This window comes from Hippoglossus hippoglossus, chromosome 8 (genome assembly GCF_009819705.1).
Source record: "Hippoglossus hippoglossus isolate fHipHip1 chromosome 8, fHipHip1.pri, whole genome shotgun sequence".
Classification (NCBI taxonomy): Eukaryota; Metazoa; Chordata; class Actinopteri; order Pleuronectiformes; family Pleuronectidae; genus Hippoglossus; species Hippoglossus hippoglossus.
This window is the reverse complement of record NC_047158.1, coordinates 10,999,618-11,017,370: the sequence shown is the minus strand read 5'-3', so window position 1 is coordinate 11,017,370 and position 17,753 is coordinate 10,999,618. Positions and strand designations below refer to the sequence as shown.

Sequence of the window (17,753 nt, the reverse complement as noted above, 5' to 3'; positions counted from 1 at the left end):
TGTTTTTGTCACTTTATCTGTAACTATTACTCTGAAAAATTACTGCTTTCGGAAATAACTTTGAAATAACTTTGTCTTGCAGATATGTCATTTCCCTACCACTATTGATCCTTAATTCATCTAGTTACTGTTTATTGTTGATCCCGTGGTATGTCTTCACAGAAATGGAGCACCCCCCCCCCCCCCCCCCCCATATTTCACTGCAGGTTTTTACCTGGAATCTCTGTGCATGTGACAAATAATAAATCCTCGAATCTTATATCACACTGAGATGTTTATCAGACAGTATAGAGGCAGCCTCTGCAAAACCAGAGGGGAAAATTGTCCGCCCTGAGGCAAAAAAAGACGCGAGGAAACGACACTCCCAGTGACACCGTACAAATACCAGCCAGCAGGCGGTGGCTGCTTTCACTTTTCTGGTGAAAGTGAAATGTTAGATTGAATTTGAAAAAGATAAAGCAGACACAGATGTACAAATTCTATGTTTTTATTTCTACCATGTAACAGAGACAATTTGTGATTGATCTGAAATCAAATAAAAAATACAGTTAATATCTGCTGTTTCCGTTTTTTCTGTTAGTTGTATTAATCTATTTCATATTATCTAACCAGTGACAGTGCCTGGTGCAAAAACATCCCTGATTGATTAAAAAAACCCTACACTATAAGCTTTGCAGTGTCTAGCATTTAAATTTGTCTGTAAAAATATGAAAAAGGGTGATTAAAGAGCAGATTATTGGTAATAACAGTAAATATAGAATTAAAAAATAATAAAGCAGAGGTTATACAGCTGTGGGAATGGGAATGGAAGTGGCCTTTATTGGACCTTATATTCGGATGACAAGAGACGTTCCATCTTTTATAGCACTATATTAACTCCTGGATGAGTCACTTCATTATTTTTGAATTAGTGAACACAGATCATCTCCACAACATCATAATGCTCAGGCCTTATATTAACATTGACTTATGCTACCAGACTTTAATACCCGACATTTCTGTACATTTTCTTAAACATCATAGGTGATATGTAACTTTATCCAAGAAAGGTGGGTCTGCATCAGTTACAACTTAAAAAGAAAAAAGCGTCAAAGCAACAGATCACTGTGAAGGTTAACCAGCGTGTCAAGACTGGGCTCCGCTCATTTTAATTCATTTTTCATTCATTTTCCAATCTGCAGTCATCTGACTTTTACACAATCTGTTATACTGGTGTTTTAAGCATGTGTTTTTCATACTTTACTGAACTCTCACCACTGAACTTCATTCTCATGTAAATATCACTTCCTGAGTTGATCTAACTGGATGCAAATTGATTACGATTTCCAATAATGTTGTCTTCACCTGCCCCTCCCCGACACAACAACCGACGCAGCATTGAATGTTAATTATGTGTTAGAAAGCACAGCAGGATTCCTTACTTTCTAATTAATTACATTACTTACAATAATTTCATTAAGAAGAGCAAAAAAAACATTTAGTTTCTGAGGTACTGAGGTGAAAACGTCTGGCACAGAAAATGGAGGTGAAGCCGGAGCATCTTCAAAACCCTCTGCTCAAGTGTGCGCGCTCGTGCACGACGCTCAGCTTGACCAACATTTACTGGTTTAGCAATTTGCAGAGCTGAGAGTCTGTGTTTACACTTGGACAGAGGGCTGACGCGTGAGGACAGACAGCAGGCAAATAAAACAAGACACACCAATTATGTAATGATTAGGAGGAGGAGGGGGGTGTTTGGGTTACTATAAATGAGCAGTGAGAGACCCTGAAACACTGTTTTTTCCCACCAGTTGCAACAGCCTGTGCTGACCCATGGACTGCTTTCACTGGGGAAACCCTGTACGCCAGCTGAAGTTAAAGGGGATGCAAAATGGAGAGCATGACACGAAGTGATGGGAGAGAAACAGCTTACATTAACTTAAATAAAAAGATTTTCACGAATCCGCATTGAATCAAGGAAACTGATGTCTGAGGGTTCGGTTGTCTTTGAGTGTGCCTGATCTGTTGGCATGTGAGCTGCTGAAAGAGAATGGTGTTGTGAAAGAAGAGGATTTTACAGAGCAACATCTAACTTATTTAATTGCTGAGCGGCAGTAGCTTTTTGTCTGGGAATCATCTGGCACTGAAACCAAAACTTTGAGATACATTCAGAGGGGGATCGCTGCACATGATGTTCTTTGGTAAATCATCATGTCGGACTTCAGTAATATTTTGTGCTCAGATTCTCCATCAGATTTAAAGGGCTGTGTCTACAACGGTCTTCACTTTGTTGTATCGTGCATGGTTTGGCTTCATGGTTAAACAAGCCCATTCTTGTAATGTTTTTTTTTCATGGATTCAAATGAAGAGGACTTGACTGAAATGATTCACCAGCTCATCTCCTTTTGAAAGCTTCTGATCATAACTAAACGTATGAAGGAGCTTGAAGCCATTTTCTCCCCAGTAGCCATCTGGAGTATAGAGCACTATGTTTAAGTTCAGAGCAGAATAAATACCAGTTAACTGATTGTGAGAGCTGTCAGATCTCACATAGTAGTTACGAGGCAATTAGCAGCAGCAGCAGCTCAGTGACAGAGCTTCTGTGTCTTCCACAGGTTTCTAAACATGTGAATTGCCCTTTTGTTTCAACTGCAGGCAAACTGGGGCCAAAAATGACACTTTCGACCTTCGAAGCAATGGCAAACACAAAGTGATCAGCGGGGTGGCATAATTAAAATAAATGGTTGTTTTTATTCATCTTAACTTTCAGTGAACTAAAAACCAAAGAAGAAGAAGAAAAAGAATTAAACCAAGTCGGTTTCATATATCTACAACAGAAGCAAAACCATTTCACATCCATGACTGTTCTCAAATCAGTTTTCTAAAAGGAAAAGAAAAAAGAAAAAAAAACATGTCTCATGGATTCACCTGCACATATTTCCCCCGGTGTTCCCAGTGTGTTGTATGTGCCGTTTCTGTTTGACCCCTCCCACCCCCGTGCCCACCCATGTGCCCTCCCTGCCCAGCCCCATCACATAGACACACACAGACCTCTGAAACAGGATGTACAAAAGCTTGTGTTTAGCATTAAACAGTGCAGGGCCTTAACATAAACAGCCAAGGCTCCTTTCTCTTGCCCCGTCCTTTCCCCCTGCACCCAGGCTTGAATTTACATCATAGATAGGCTCCAACCAACCTCTACAAAATGACAGGAAACAACAGAGGGTAGCCTACTGAAGGAAGAAAAAAATTATAATAACGCATATACAGAATATAGAAATTAGTTCTGTATCAGTCGCACTTTTTATACACATTCGCACACAAGGAATTACACGCAAACAGCCAAACAAACTGTTAAAAATAGTTTTAGAGAGAAGAAATATGATTGAACCCTGGACACTTGTTTGCTTTTGTTGCTGTTTGGTGACGAGGGAGAAACAAGTTTGGGAGGTAGAGGGGAAAAAAAGAACACTGGGCCGACAGGGGGGTGGCAGGTTGTTGGAGGTGAACCCAGTGGGTGTTATTTCTTGGCCTTGGCGGCCTTGGCTGAATTTCGCGGCGGAGTGACCGGTCTCCCAGATCCCATTCCTCCCCCTCCGCCATAAGGATACAATTTCTTATCTGCTGGTTTCAGAATCTGTGAGAGAGACAAAGAGCAACGATTAATTTTACATGAATTAACTTTTAGTAGAATTACACCAGTATTTCCATATTTATGTTGTACAATAAAAGGTAAACAAGAACAAACGAGATAAAGTGAAACACAAAGCGTTAAAAAGGGAAACATGCCAAGCAAATTAGGTTCATTACACAATGAGAAGTATTAGCACACGCTCTTATTTGAAGATAAGATAACCCTTTAATTTCCCCAAGGAGATATGTTTTCTCAGCCTGTTCACAATCCACACAAACAGAGATGTTCACACAACAATAGTCACCCAGCAGCCATGTCCCAACCTACACACACACCCACAAACAAACACACACACCTGGAAGGAGCACATGAGCGTCTCATCCACACTCATCATGGCACCAGCGTTGTCAAACTCTCCACAGTAGTTGGGAGCCGAGAATAAGGTGACGAGCTGCCTCTTTGCGAAAAACTCATAACCATCTTCCACGACCTTAGGATGGAGATGAAAAAGTCAATACTACACACAGTGTAATGAATAAGGAGCAAGACAAAAAAAACATGTCAGACGGTCGCTTGGATTGTTGGTACCATTTTTGTCCAGGTGGTTTTGAGAAGATTTAGATTAAGAAGGAATACTTGATCTGAAATGCCACTAGATGTCACTGAACAGCTTAGGAAAAGTGCCTGACCCTTTAAAGGACATCCAGTTTTCATCTGCGTTTGTTTGTTTGTTTGTTTGTTTGTCCATTAGCAACATTACACAAAAGCTACAAGACAGATTGAACATGGTGGAAGGATGGAGAATGGGTCAGGAAAGAACCCATTCAATCTTGGTGTGGATCCAGGTCATTATTTCACTTTGGTGGTCTTTTGACTTTTCACCAGTTTCCCAGCGGTGCTATTGGTTTTGTATTGGCAGGACGTCAAGGAAAATTTGTAGTCACTTCTCAAACATGTGACCAAAAATGGTCACACTCTGGAGCCCTGGGAGGTGTAGCCTCTGAGTGCTATTTAGGTTGTACAGAATATTACACTTTAGGGATTTGATATAACCACCTGCACTAATTTCTAGAGAAAACGTTTAATTTGGTTTGACTATGCTGAATTAAAAAATACTCACTTATTAGGTACAATCCAGTAAAACCCTGCAGCCAATTCAACATTTAATTATACGATTTTAATGCAAATTTTTTGTGTTAATTACACACGCCAATGAGTTTATGTTTTCGTTTGCATTTGTTAGCAGGACTAAGCAAAAACTACTGAACTGAAATCAGTTCAGTAGTTAATGGAGGAAGATGAACCCATTATATTTTGTTGTGGCTCTGAATCAGGGGGCAGATCCAGGATTTCCCCCCCTTTCTAACGTTGTGAGACAGGATGTTTAACACTTTTGTTGATTTCTCTGAGAAGAATTCTTGGATCTTGATGAAAACTATCAGGAATGTTAAGGGAACTTTAGGAAATTGCACAATATAAGAAACATCTCTCAACATACAGTTGTATGAATAACCCTCTGACAATGTTAATGGAAAAACTAACATAATCTATTATTAGTGTATCTTGATCCCTTACTTAGGCTTTTAATCTCTACACAGTAAATCATAAACATTACCTGATGTGCCCTGCATATTAGGTCCATGTCGTGTTTGTGCAAAAATTTGGCCACCACATCTGCCCCAAATGTGAAGGAGACACCGCGGTCGTTTTCCCCCCAGCCCAGCACATCTTTGTCTGGATCGGCCCACAGCAGGTCACACAGAAGACCCTGGTCAGGCACGTCTGTGGGTCGCATTACTCTTCGGATCTGCTCCATCGACTGGAGATCAGGAGAGAGACCTGAAACGAGGACATGCATGAAACAAACACTTAGTCTGGTTCTCATTAGCTAACGTGGGCTTCACTGCATCTTCTATTAACAAGACCCACCTCCATGACAGCAGAAGATTTTCTCATCTACAATGGCCGCCACAGGTAAACAGTTGAAGCAATCTGTGAAGGTCTTCCACAGCTTAATGTTATACCGTCGCTTACCTTTTAACAAAAGAGAAAAAATAATTTAGTGATGTTCAACAGTTCAGATTTGAATTGTATGTTTTAGTCAATCAACAGGCTGTGTGCACTTACACTCATCGTAGAAGCCGTAGATTCGATTAATAGAAGCGCATTCATGATTGCCGCGCAGCAGGAAAAAGTTCTCTGGATATTTAATCTTGTACGCTAGAAGCAGGCATATAGTCTCCAGTGACTGCTTCCCTCTGTCTACGTAGTCACCCAGGAACAAGTAGTTGCTTTCTGGGGGGAAGCCTCCATATTCAAAGAGTCGGAGCAGATCATAGTACTGACCGTGGACATCACCTGCAGGGGGCAGCAGAGAAGAGTCATTAAAACGTACTTTGCTGCTGGGTGTAGTTGGTTTCACATGCAGAGTCGACACAGTGATACAAGTGGTAATAACAGACGATGAAACGGTCTGGCAGATCGTGAATACAACCTCACATGATGACCATCATACCAGCCTCTTAAACTTGATATTTCAGACTTAAAGCTTCACCGAAACTAACTGACCATAACTCACCACAGATTTTGAGGGGAGCCTCTAGTTCAAGCAGGATTGGCTGACTCAGGAAGATTTCACGGGATTTGAGGCAAAGGCCACGGATCTCAGTTTCTGTCAGCTGAACATTCTTCCCTGGCCGAGAGCCCTTGACTGAAAAAAAAAAAAAGGAGACAGGTGTTTTATTGGAGACACAACAAAGACACAGCGGTGGTCAGAGCTGTAAGAAAGACTGACATAAAGAATATCAATGAAATCTGAAGCTGGGATTTTGAGCCCGGCCACCAGACTGGAAAGTTAACACCTCCCACCAGCCAAATGCTAGTGAATTCTGTGAGCCGTCCACTCCAACAGCCACTTGAGCAGGTAACCATATCATTTAGAGGTATAACTGCAGTCTGTAATTTTGTAAACCATACACAGTCACACAAGATTCACCTTTTACTGTTCAAACCACAACAACAAGATTCACTTGTGTCGTATGCGAAGAGATACAACATCTGAAAAAAAACATGACCAGTGGAAACTAGTCTGATGAAAGCCGCAAAAGGTTCTGCTGAAGTGGCAGTTCAATTTGAAGCTAGGTGGAAAATGTGAAACCCACTTCCCCCTTCTGGTTAATGTAGCTGCAGCAAAGACAATGCATACATATAATTAGGACGCACTTGATATAGCCTGCTGAGCAACACAGAAATAACAAACCACGGGCTGTTATAACACTTTCTGTTCCTGCCACCCAGAGACGTCCACTGATACAATCTGCAGAACAGAGCAGGTCTATCAAGTCTCTCCCTGTTTTCACACACACACACACACACACACACACACACACACACACACACACACACACACACACACACACACACACACACACACACACACACACACACACACACACACACACACACACACACACACACACACACACACACACACACACACACACACACACACACACCTTGAACATGGAACATAAGTTAATTTCCTGACAGAAATCTTGTCTTAAGAGGTAGAAATACAATGGGCCGCTGTGGCTCAGGGGTCAGAGCGTCTGTCCTCTAACGCATAGATCAAAGTGCTGCACAGATGCACTGTATGAATGTGTGTGAATGTAAAACTGTGCTTGAGGTAAAACTGTACTAATGTCTAGTAAAGCGATACAGACCATTTACCATATCAATCAATCGTTAATACATGAATCTGGTACTTGTGCTCAATTCTGATCAAAATATTTGCCCAACGTGATGCTGTGTGTGCATGGTGGCCTTGTGCAAGACTGCTCCTGATGGAGTTTGGATTTGGGGTTGTTTGTAACATCGACAGAATCAATCGTGCCTTCATTCCTACATGACAGCAAAGCACCTCCCGACACAAACTGCAAGAGTGACGAATGAGGAGTCTCCGTCCCACCTCACCAATCCTACACGGGCTACTGAATAGTTAATGTACTTACAGTGATGAACGGACTGCCTCCGACTATCTCAGTGACTTTGTAAACAGAGCTCTCACAAATATGTTTATGACAGGTTAACAGAGAAACCGACAAATGAATTTAAACAAGTAAAGCAAACCAGCAAAAATAGATTTGTTTCACAACAGTCTTTTCAGCATTGAACAGGGGAGTTTTTTCCTCAAAATTCACCAAAAGCTTGCTCGTTATGGGAACTGTTGGGTTTCTCTCTCAAAATTATATCTGAACTGCTTCTTGGTCAAAACTGAGATCAGAGTTACTCACAGTGGTTATCCATCCACAAACAGAACACTGCCACCAAGTCCAGGTTCAGTTCAAGCTCATATCACTTTTATAACTAAACATGAGCAAAATAACACCGTCAGAGTGGGTTCTAACTTGCTGTTTCATTATTCAATATTCATATTCTTTAAAGACAACTGTGTAAAGCCATCAATCTTAACGTATCTAATGAAACATTTATTTAATGGATCAGGCAGTTGTCCAGAGACAAGTCAATAAGTAAAGAACACTTGATTGGATGTACCAGAGCAGAACCTTCGAAGACAAACAAAGTTTGCATGAGAATGAATTAACTTGTCATATCTTTAATGGTGACTTCATTGATTACATTAAGTATGCCATTAATGACACCCCATCAATAAGACAAGGGAGGAGTGAATCATATGTAAAAACTCTGGACTCAAGAGATAATAATAAAGATAATTTCTGACTAAGAAAATGTTCTCGTAAAGAATGTGTTTTTAAGCCACGATTGGAGGAAGTCACCGATTACTTCTTGTGTTACAGACAGAGCACCTGACTCTCAGGACTATCCCCCCAAACGTCGTAAATGTGTTTGCTAGTTTCAGACTGACACAGCAGCCATTTTCCCATCCCCTGTGTATGTTGTTTAAATAGCAAATGCAATTGCATCTGTCTTAATGGTGCTTGCAAAGCACTTGGGAGAGAGAGGTGAGAGTAGAAATAGACAAATGGGTGAGGAAAACTGGCTTATCCTGGCGTGACACCAAAAAGCAAGGTCCTAAAAAGTGAAATGTAGGAATAAATACTGCAGTGCTGCATGTCACTTTAACCTGGATTACAGAGGGCTAAGCCCTGACAGAGCTTACTCCAAAGTTAGCCACATAGCCAGTGGGCAACAGTGAGCTTATCATGCGGGGTACAGACAAAAGGCTTTCCATTGCGCTGATCAGGGGACAGAAAACAAAGAGCTGGACCAGCACGACAGAAAAGCTGTCGCTGTTGCAGGGGTGCTGTAATCAACAGTTGGTTTGGTCCAGTGCTCCCGACTCAGTGTTGGGCGTTCAGCTCGGGCTTATGTTATGCCATGTTCTTCAGACATGCTATTAACAACTCTCACTCCTTACAGTTAACTCTAGGTGTACGTAAGTAATCCAATTGAAACTGCTCATTATCCAAACACATTTAACTGGTTTGGTCTCGAAACAAAGTGAGCTAGCAGGGGGTTACCTCGGTGTCCACATAGGACATCGAGCTGCTGTGGGATAATTTTCCAATCTCTTAACGTGGCACCTGCAGTGGGCCGGCTATTCTTGAGTCTGCTGTAGTCTTAGAGTGGATCAACATGGGTGTAACATTAACTGGCTAGTGGTTATTCTCAGTAATAAAACTGCTAATGCTGAAAAAAGGTCAAGTGGGTTACACAAGAGGATATAAATACTGGCATTATCAGGGTTGTTTGTCTTCTTCTGTGTTTGGCAGACAACCTTATCACAAACCTGACCATAACAACCCATATACAAAACACTCCAGTCTGGTCCACAGTCAAAGTCAAACTCCATGTAGGCACCATGAGTGCATATGCATATTTGTCAATAATCCCAATCATCTCCACCAGCTCAGCTTAGGCCAGTCACACACAGTCTATACTTAAGATGGTAAAGCAACAGGGGGCTACGGTCACATTTATTATGAGAGTTATGTCTGGGAAAATTCTCTGTACCCTACACTCCTTAGTTACTGACCAAAACAGATTCTGATACTGTGACGAAACATGCAATTTAGACCCGTAGCCAACAAACAATGCTGCTCCTGTGAAAGTTACGCAAAAAAGATGTTTCTTTACAACAGTTCCACTGGGGAAACACGTACATGCGTGTGTGAATCGGGCAGAACGACAGAGGTCACACACGTATTTCAAGTGCTCTTTAGATGAACTGTACAGTTGAGTCTGAAGAGATTCATGCTTCTGTTTATTGTCCTCAGGGCTCCTGTTACACAATCATGTGGATGTGAAGATAAAACAGCCCTGTTTTCCCTCATACACACAAACCCCAACCATAACAAATCTGTCTCCACAGACTGTACACAGATGGACATGTAAAACCCTCTATTTAGGAAGAAATGGTTTGTGTTGAACCTGTAGGGCCACCATATCACAATCACTCTGTATCTGCCATGAAACGTTTGCACGTCAAAACCAGTCCACAGCATTTGCTTGCACCTTGAATTATCTTTTACAACAGCTCTACTGTACACATTTAAGGCTTCCCCACCACGAGACCATATGACACTGCTTTACTGCAACACAAGATTATATAAGTAGTTCATGTCTCGCTTAAAACCCGCCGAGAAAGATGACTAAAAGATTCAAACGATAGTAGAGCTACCATGTGCCAATCAAAGCACCTTTGTACGTACACCTCTTTAAGTCACCCTGGGGGAAGGTTGTGGCTGTAAAACTGTAATCAGATCCTGACACAATGCAACTGGAACAGTGAGCAAAGCACAGGGCCGTCTACCCAAGTAACTGAGAAGCCCACATGGGGAAGGGGAGAAGAACTACTGAACAAGACTGCTCTTCCAGGAAACAAGTACCAATGAAAGTAAACATTTACAAGCCAAAGAATATAAACCCTCACTGTTGAGAGTTTTTCAGAGTGGGGACTTCTCTGGGCTGAAACACAAGAAACGTCAGTTGGATTCTTAAAAAACAAAAAGCCAGTAATGTACGAGAATGGGCATCAAAAGGTGCCCAGTGATGTACGGTCACCTACTTCCCCAGAATTGCTGTGCGAACACACGCATGCATTTCTGTTGAAGACTGAAATTAACGACTGTGATTTATAAAAAAAAAAAACGTCACCTAACAAAGTAAATGTGGAACGACAGGGTTTGGTTTCACTTCAACCTTTCATCCAAACCCAACCAGTGTGAGGTCGGCCACTACAACATAACGTGGCCGCCTTCAACTTCAACCCACTTACCTGGGCAATAAAACACACAATTCACCCGAACAGAGCTCAACCGCTGTCTAAGTGGAGAACAGAGCCGCACAGTGGGTTTGGTCTTCCTCACCTTCCAAGAGACGCTGAATTATAGAGTCGATGTTTAATTTGTCCGGCTCCGCCATTTTCTTTATTTTCTGACGTTCTCGGGCGGTGGAGACCTTGGTTTTCCGCGCGGCACCTTGGGTTTGAAGAGCAGAGAGAAACACACACGGACTCGTTAGACAGCTGCTGATAGAATACGTGTTGACTCTGGTCGGCGAGCTGGCGGGTGCCTCGCAGAGCGAACCGAGCAATGGAGGCGGACTGGAACAATCAATGAGCTCATGCGAGCCTGCGCTAGCCCAGCTAGCTAGGTAGCTGCTAGCCAAGTAACGTAAGCTACGGAACCGCGGCTAACGCTCACGATATAACACGACCCACGACGGGATGAAATCCTCCAAACCTTGTGTCACCGGCCCTCTAGGTGAATGATGAGTAAATCCTGGCCCCTCTCCCGCGGTTCGCCCGGATCCCTTCGCTCTCCCCCCAGGAACTTCAGAGGAGGATCGTTTCTCTCCGACTTGTCTACGGTGCCAAAGGAGGCCGAATCAAACCGAGCTCCCCCTACGTTTCTCACAACCTGATTGGCCCGTCCCAGAATTTACAGCCAGAATTCTGGCATCTGATTGGACGCACGGTGGGTCCGTCACAGACCGCGCCCCCAGCCGTTTACAACGTCATCACGGTGTTTCGATCAGAGCCGGAAGCGCGCCACCCAGTGTTTACAGTAGGAATTACAACGTAGAGCCTAAAACAACACTGCAATTTAACAAGGTTGTTTCAAAAAACATTTGAAGTTGATTTAAATGGTCGATTTCAATCAAGAATTTAAATATTGAATCGAATTAAATACCCTGAATATAATCTACTCAAGTTTATTTATAAAGCGCATTTATAAAAACAACCAGAGTTGACTAAAGAGCTGTACAATAAAATAACAATAGAATAAGGGAAGAAAAATTTTTTTTTCAACGAATAGCAACAGCCAGTAAAAATAACAATAGAATGAAAGAAGATAAAAACAAAACATAAAATAGTAAAAGCCACCCAATAAGCTTAAAGTGCATCCACAATTCAAACCCTTTGACTTACAGATAGACTAAACGAGAGATAGAAACAAGATCATTTAAGATAAGATTAATAGGTGAGACTTGTTCAAGGGCAATCAAAAGAGAGAACAGGTGGGTCTTCAGTTTAAATGTCTCAACAGAGGGTGAGCTCTGAATTGGTCTGAGGATGGAAGGGATCTGGGGATGGGAAGGGGGCAGAGCAGCTCAGATAGGTAATGTGGCCCAGAGCCGTGTAAAGCTTTTAAAAACGATTAAAAGAGCCATTAAATCAATCCTGTACTAGTCATAATTAAATAATGAGCATAGTTTTGCTCTTCCTAGTAATTAGAACAACATGCACAGTACTCAGCTGACATCACAGGGAACGTTGGGATTAGTAACTTACAGCATTTTATATGTTTGCCATTTCAGTTTACATTCAATTTCCTAAAACATTTACTTAATTATTGCCAATCATTTTATAATCATATAAGCCTTATTTCCACCTTAGGTAACCACAGCATCAAACACATCAATACTTAAATAGGCTAATAATATTAATGCAGTAATGTAATATATGACCTAAAAATAATTACGTTGTGAATAAATAAGGAATAAAAAAGATAGGAAATAAAAGGATGAAATTAACAGTGCCGTAAGAGTCATTATTTGACTAAAAGGGCGTGGTGAACAGGAAAGTCTTCAAGAAGAGTTTCAGCACACCGGCAGAAAGGGCACATTGCAATACTTTAATTTTGTTGCTGAAACTTTTATTCTATTATTTATTAATAATAAAGTGATTTTTTTTATTTAGGAAGTTTAATAATGATAATAATAATGACAGCAATACTACCACTAGAAGTGATAATACTTATACTACTACTACTATTACTACTAATAATAATAATAATGAAAATAATAATAATACTTGGTGTACTTAGTGGGTTAAGATTATACAAATACTAGCAGAAATACGTAGCCCATTCATTCTGACTGAATGGAATATTTTTTTTATAGTGAATAAGATATATTTATATTTTATTCGGTATTACAAAGTGCAGTTTTTGAGCAGCATCTGTTATAATACAATATGTTTTTTTTGCATGTATATTAAGTTTGTGTTATTCTAAACATATGATTTCTCTTCCGAGAGAAGATCTCAATTTGCACATGTATTATTCAATGCATGTGTCCCTGTCTGACTGTGTTCATAGAGGCTCTATAGATTTGCTTTCACAAGATTCCTTGTCCTCATTTTTCCCCTTCCCATGATATATGAAACCCTGCTTGTAATGTTACGCAAAATCCTGCACCCAGTCAGTCTCGGTTTTCTAAATCCAGTCTCCTCACATTCGTCATCGCAGGTTTCGACACATGTACGTAGGTGTAGGGGGGGGGGGGGTCCAGGTACAGAATCCCAGGTGGCATGTATTTTTTTAGACTGCAGGAGCATAGAGAAAAAAACAGATGACTCATTTTTTCTTTCTCTGGCAACTCGTGATGGATACGACAAAAGTGATTCATTCACAATCATCATCATCACTAGTGCAATCACAACACTGTCTCTGAGTGGTTTTTATGAGTTTCCACCAAAAGAAACTGATACTAAAACATCACAACATTAAAAAAAAAAAATCCCCATAGAAACACAGAGCTTTTCCCTCTGAGATGTTACCAGGACTAAGGTGGAAAAAGAGAGCTGAACACACACACAAGACAAGTCCAGTCTGGTCGTGAGGTCCTCCCCCCCATGTGAGCTCAGCCCCACCCTACACCTTACATTCCGCTATAAATACACTATCTTCTTACACCCGACTCTTGTACATCAGAAAACAGCATCTTCAAAACAACGCACAGGCAGCAAGAGAAGAAGAAGCACAAAAAAAAAACACCTCACCCCAATTTTTTCAAGTTTTCACATCAGGTTCAGAGGACACAGGATAAAAGGTAAGCATCACTTAATTCCTTTATTCAGAGTGAACTCTGATTCTGCAAAAGCTTGAAGAGAGCGAGGATGAGAGGATTGTTTGAGGATTAGTTTAATATCTTTTTATGTGCACCAGCAAAAATGATGAAAAAAAAGCAAATTAACAGCTGAAAAGGGAAATACATATTCAAGGCTTTCATTTTAAACTGAAACACCCTTTTTGTCTGTGAATGATATTGATAATGTTACAACCTTTAATTTTGAGGATGAAATTGCAGATCTATACGGGACAGAAAAAAAACCCCATCTGATTTTAATTCCACTGACCCACATCAGATTAGTCTCCAGTGTTTAATCTGCTCTGGAAGTTTGTGATGTGGGGTGGGTCACTGCTTGAAAGTAAGATATTTTTGTCCCGGTCTAATTCCAGCAGAGGTTGCCCTGCTGTCCCTGCCATGTCTGGGTTATTGGCTCCTCTTTATTATTTCACATTAGGAGACTAGATTTAATAGTAAATAAATAATGGTCATTTTGTTTGTGTGACATTTGTTGATTCATAAAAAAGCAACAAAAAGTTTGTGTTTTCCGGCGGTAAAGGATGACCTGTAAACTCCGTTGGCGGAGAACAAAAGAAAGGGATTCGTGTTTTCCTTTTTTTCATTTGCTCAAATTTTAAATTCAGATTTTCCTTAATGATCCGTGATTTCATTATCTTTGTTTTCAATTTACAGATATCAAAATGCGGCAATATATCAAACTAAAGCAGCTGCAATTAAACAAATTAAACACTTAATTAAAGTTCAAGTTATCGCACTGCATCACTTTAATGCAAAGAAGTCAATCTGTTCCTCAGATTGACTTCGAGCTCCCTTTACTTTATTATTTGTATGAAGATTAATCATAAAGTGACCCTTAATACATGAGTGAGGCCAAGGTTTTCGAAGTAAGGAGCTGTGAGGGAGTGGATAAGCAGGTCCTGGGCGGAGATTCAAGAGGCGAAGGCCTGTCGGGACATGTGTGTGTCTCAAAAGATATAGCCCTAAGTGACATTATCCATAGGCTTGTTGGAGGGAACGGCTTTCTGTCTGAGGAGTGGGTGTGTGTGTTCAGCTATGTGATCACACACACCCACACCCACACACACACACACACACACACACCCACACACACACACACACACACACACACACACACACACACACACACACACACACACACACACACACCATAACACCACAGTAACAACAGATAAATAGCTCTTACATCCTGGATCAGTGGAAGACATTCAACAACTCCTCCTCTGTAACAATAAGAGGGAGCACTGGAAGAACCAGGAAATAAAAGCATGCAGTGATTTTTAAGGATTTATACTATTGATATACTCATCATTAATTCACGTTTATGGACAGAAACAAACCAAAACACATCTCTTTTTGGATTTAAAGGGATCCACCCTCCTCACATGGCTGATGGGAGCAAACAAAGAAAAATATGAATTACCTATTGAGTAGGCCTGATACAAAATGTATGGGAAAGTAGAGCCCCAATGATCTGGTTCATACCTTTGTATTTATCTCTTTGCTTGTCTTTTCCAGGATGGGGTCTGCTGGAGTTCATATTGTGTGTGTGGGCCTCGGGGTCCTCGGCCTGATCGGGATCATCGTGTGCTGCACTCTCCCTCAGTGGAAGGTCACCTCTTTCACAGGATCCAACATTGTGACGGCACAGGTAAATAAAACTTCAACAACCACATGATACGAATCGTAATGAGTGGGAAGAAAGACATCACACTTAATATTTTTTTCTGAAAGCGCAGCAGTGAATGAAACCTGCTATCACTCCATTAAGTGAATGAAGTCTTTTATAGGGAAATTTCACAACATGGTAGAGTTTAACATTTCTGGTGCCGTTCAAGAAATGCTTACATCAGCAATGTTTAATCTGAACTACATTTAATTATCTAACAAAATGTTTCCAATTTTTCCCACTATTGTATTGTTATTATTATTCAATCTACTGTTGGGCGGTTTAATTATAACAGTTCATCATATTTATAAGCTCCTTATATTTTTTGTTAATCAGACTTTTAAACTAAAAGAGTAAGATAAATAAAGTGGAGTAAAAAGTAATGTCTGTCTCAACTGTTGTGGAGAAGAAGTAAAATCTCTCATAAAATGGAAACACACAAGTTTAACACAAGTTACATTTAACCACTGGACATGACGAGACTGATCTCTTTCTGTGTGTGTGTGGTGTGTGTGTGTGTGTGAGCAGAGGTCTCAGGAGGGCCTGTGGATGACCTGTGTGGTGCAGAGCACGGGCCAGCAGCAGTGCAAGAACTTTGAATCCATGCTGGTGTTGCCCTCCGACCTGCAAGCCGCCCGTGCCATGACCATCATCGCCTGCATGATCAGCTCCCTCAGCATCCTCATCCTGTTCTGTGGCGCTGACTTCACCACCTGCATCCAGAACGAAGAGGCCAAACCCAAGATCAGCCTGGTGGCTGGGGTGGGCCTGCTGCTGGCCGGTCTCCTGGTGATCATCCCCGTCAGCTGGTCCGCAAACGTCACTGTGCGAAAATTCAACAATCCCCTTTCGACCGGCAGTCCAAATATGGAGCTGGGAGCGTGCGTCTTTGTGGGTTGGGCGGCCGGCATTCTGCTCCTCCTGGCTGGAGGTCTCCTGTGCTGCTTCAGCAGGCCCAAATCAGGTGGTTCAGGGGGAACTGCCAAGTACTACAGCAACAGCGCCACAGCCCCTAACAAAAACTACGTGTAGGGCCTAATGAAAGGGACTGGAGTCTGAGAGAAAGGATGGGAGGGGGATTTAGTTGGAGAAAAACTGGGAAGGAACAAAGTAGACGACACCAGGGGAGAAAAAGAGAGTAAATGTGTAAATATACTGAATTCTGATAATAAATGGCTCCAGTTTATTTCTTTTATATTCAAATGTGTGCTTTTAGTTTTAATGTCCAGTGTGTAAGATTTAGGTGAAAGGGATCTATTGGCAGAAACTTTATATAAAATAATACTAGTGATGTTTTCACTGGTGTGTTTCATTTACATTGTAAAAATTATTGTTTTCTTTACGCTTGAATGGGCCCTTTATTTTTTATAATTTATATTTACATCAGGAGAGGGTCCTCTCTTGGAAGCGGATGGTGAGGTGAGGGGTATTTAGCAGCAACATGCAACTTCACCACTAGATGTCACAAAATCCTACACACTGAACCTTTAAAGCTGTTTTATTGTTAGGTGCTGGGTTATGCTTAAACTTTGTGGAAGACAAATACTTTACCGGCCATAGATTACAAATGAAACTCAACACTTTGTGATCATAGAATTAAAAATGTGTTTGGGTTACTGCTTTGAAATATACACTATCAACTATGATATCCAATTCTCCTTTTCTTAATTCACAATTGTCTTGAAATGAACCAAACAAGTGGAAATTAAACCTTCGAGATGATGAAAATGTGTTTGTGAGAAGAAAAGATGATCTGGTGTACTCAGCTCTGAGCTTAAGATTTAAAGATGAAAGAGGGAATTGACCTTTTTAGATCCACTACTGGCTCATGTTTCTCACACAGTTTGGATCAACCATTCCCCTCCTGTGATTGTCTTCAGTCTTCTGTTTCTCCTTAATCATTTTTTATAAAGCTGTAAAAAATAGTTTTTAACCAAAGGCACCTAAGGAGGCCTCAGGGAGCATCTGCGTGCACTTCGCTGACGACACATTCTCAAACGATCTTGTGATATTTCATTTTATGAAACAATTGTTATCGGTCCTTTTGTTTTGTAAGATTGTAAGTGTGATTAAAAGTCTGCCTCATTCAAATGGGTG

The 17,753-nt window shown here is 41.0% G+C and overlaps 2 protein-coding genes across 3 annotated transcripts; one reads left to right on the top strand and one right to left on the bottom strand.

The window, feature by feature from the left end:
* Positions 1 to 471: 471 nt before the first annotated feature.
* On the bottom strand, positions 472 to 11,498 carry ppp1caa (protein phosphatase 1, catalytic subunit, alpha isozyme a). Of its 2 annotated transcripts, none has more exons than XM_034594220.1 (8): positions 11,338 to 11,498; positions 10,963 to 11,073; positions 6,192 to 6,323; positions 5,741 to 5,971; positions 5,543 to 5,647; positions 5,229 to 5,452; positions 3,969 to 4,103; positions 472 to 3,616 (listed from the first exon to the last, which is right to left on the bottom strand). In XM_034594220.1, the coding sequence occupies exons 2-8, from the start codon at positions 11,015 to 11,017 to the stop codon at positions 3,500 to 3,502; spliced, it is 999 nt and encodes a 332-aa protein (XP_034450111.1). In that variant the 5' UTR covers positions 11,018 to 11,073; positions 11,338 to 11,498; the 3' UTR covers positions 472 to 3,499. The 2 variants fall into 2 exon arrangements, with proteins under 2 accessions (XP_034450111.1, XP_034450112.1); XM_034594221.1 differs by having other exon boundaries at positions 11,316 to 11,473.
* A 2,283-nt stretch (positions 11,499 to 13,781) lies between these two features.
* On the top strand, positions 13,782 to 17,747 carry cldni (claudin i). Its single transcript, XM_034594230.1, has 3 exons — positions 13,782 to 13,930; positions 15,506 to 15,638; positions 16,185 to 17,747. Exons 2-3 carry the CDS (start codon positions 15,507 to 15,509, stop codon positions 16,686 to 16,688), a joined length of 636 nt encoding a protein of 211 aa, XP_034450121.1. The 5' UTR covers positions 13,782 to 13,930; position 15,506; the 3' UTR covers positions 16,689 to 17,747.
* The last annotated feature ends 6 nt before the right edge of the window (positions 17,748 to 17,753 follow it).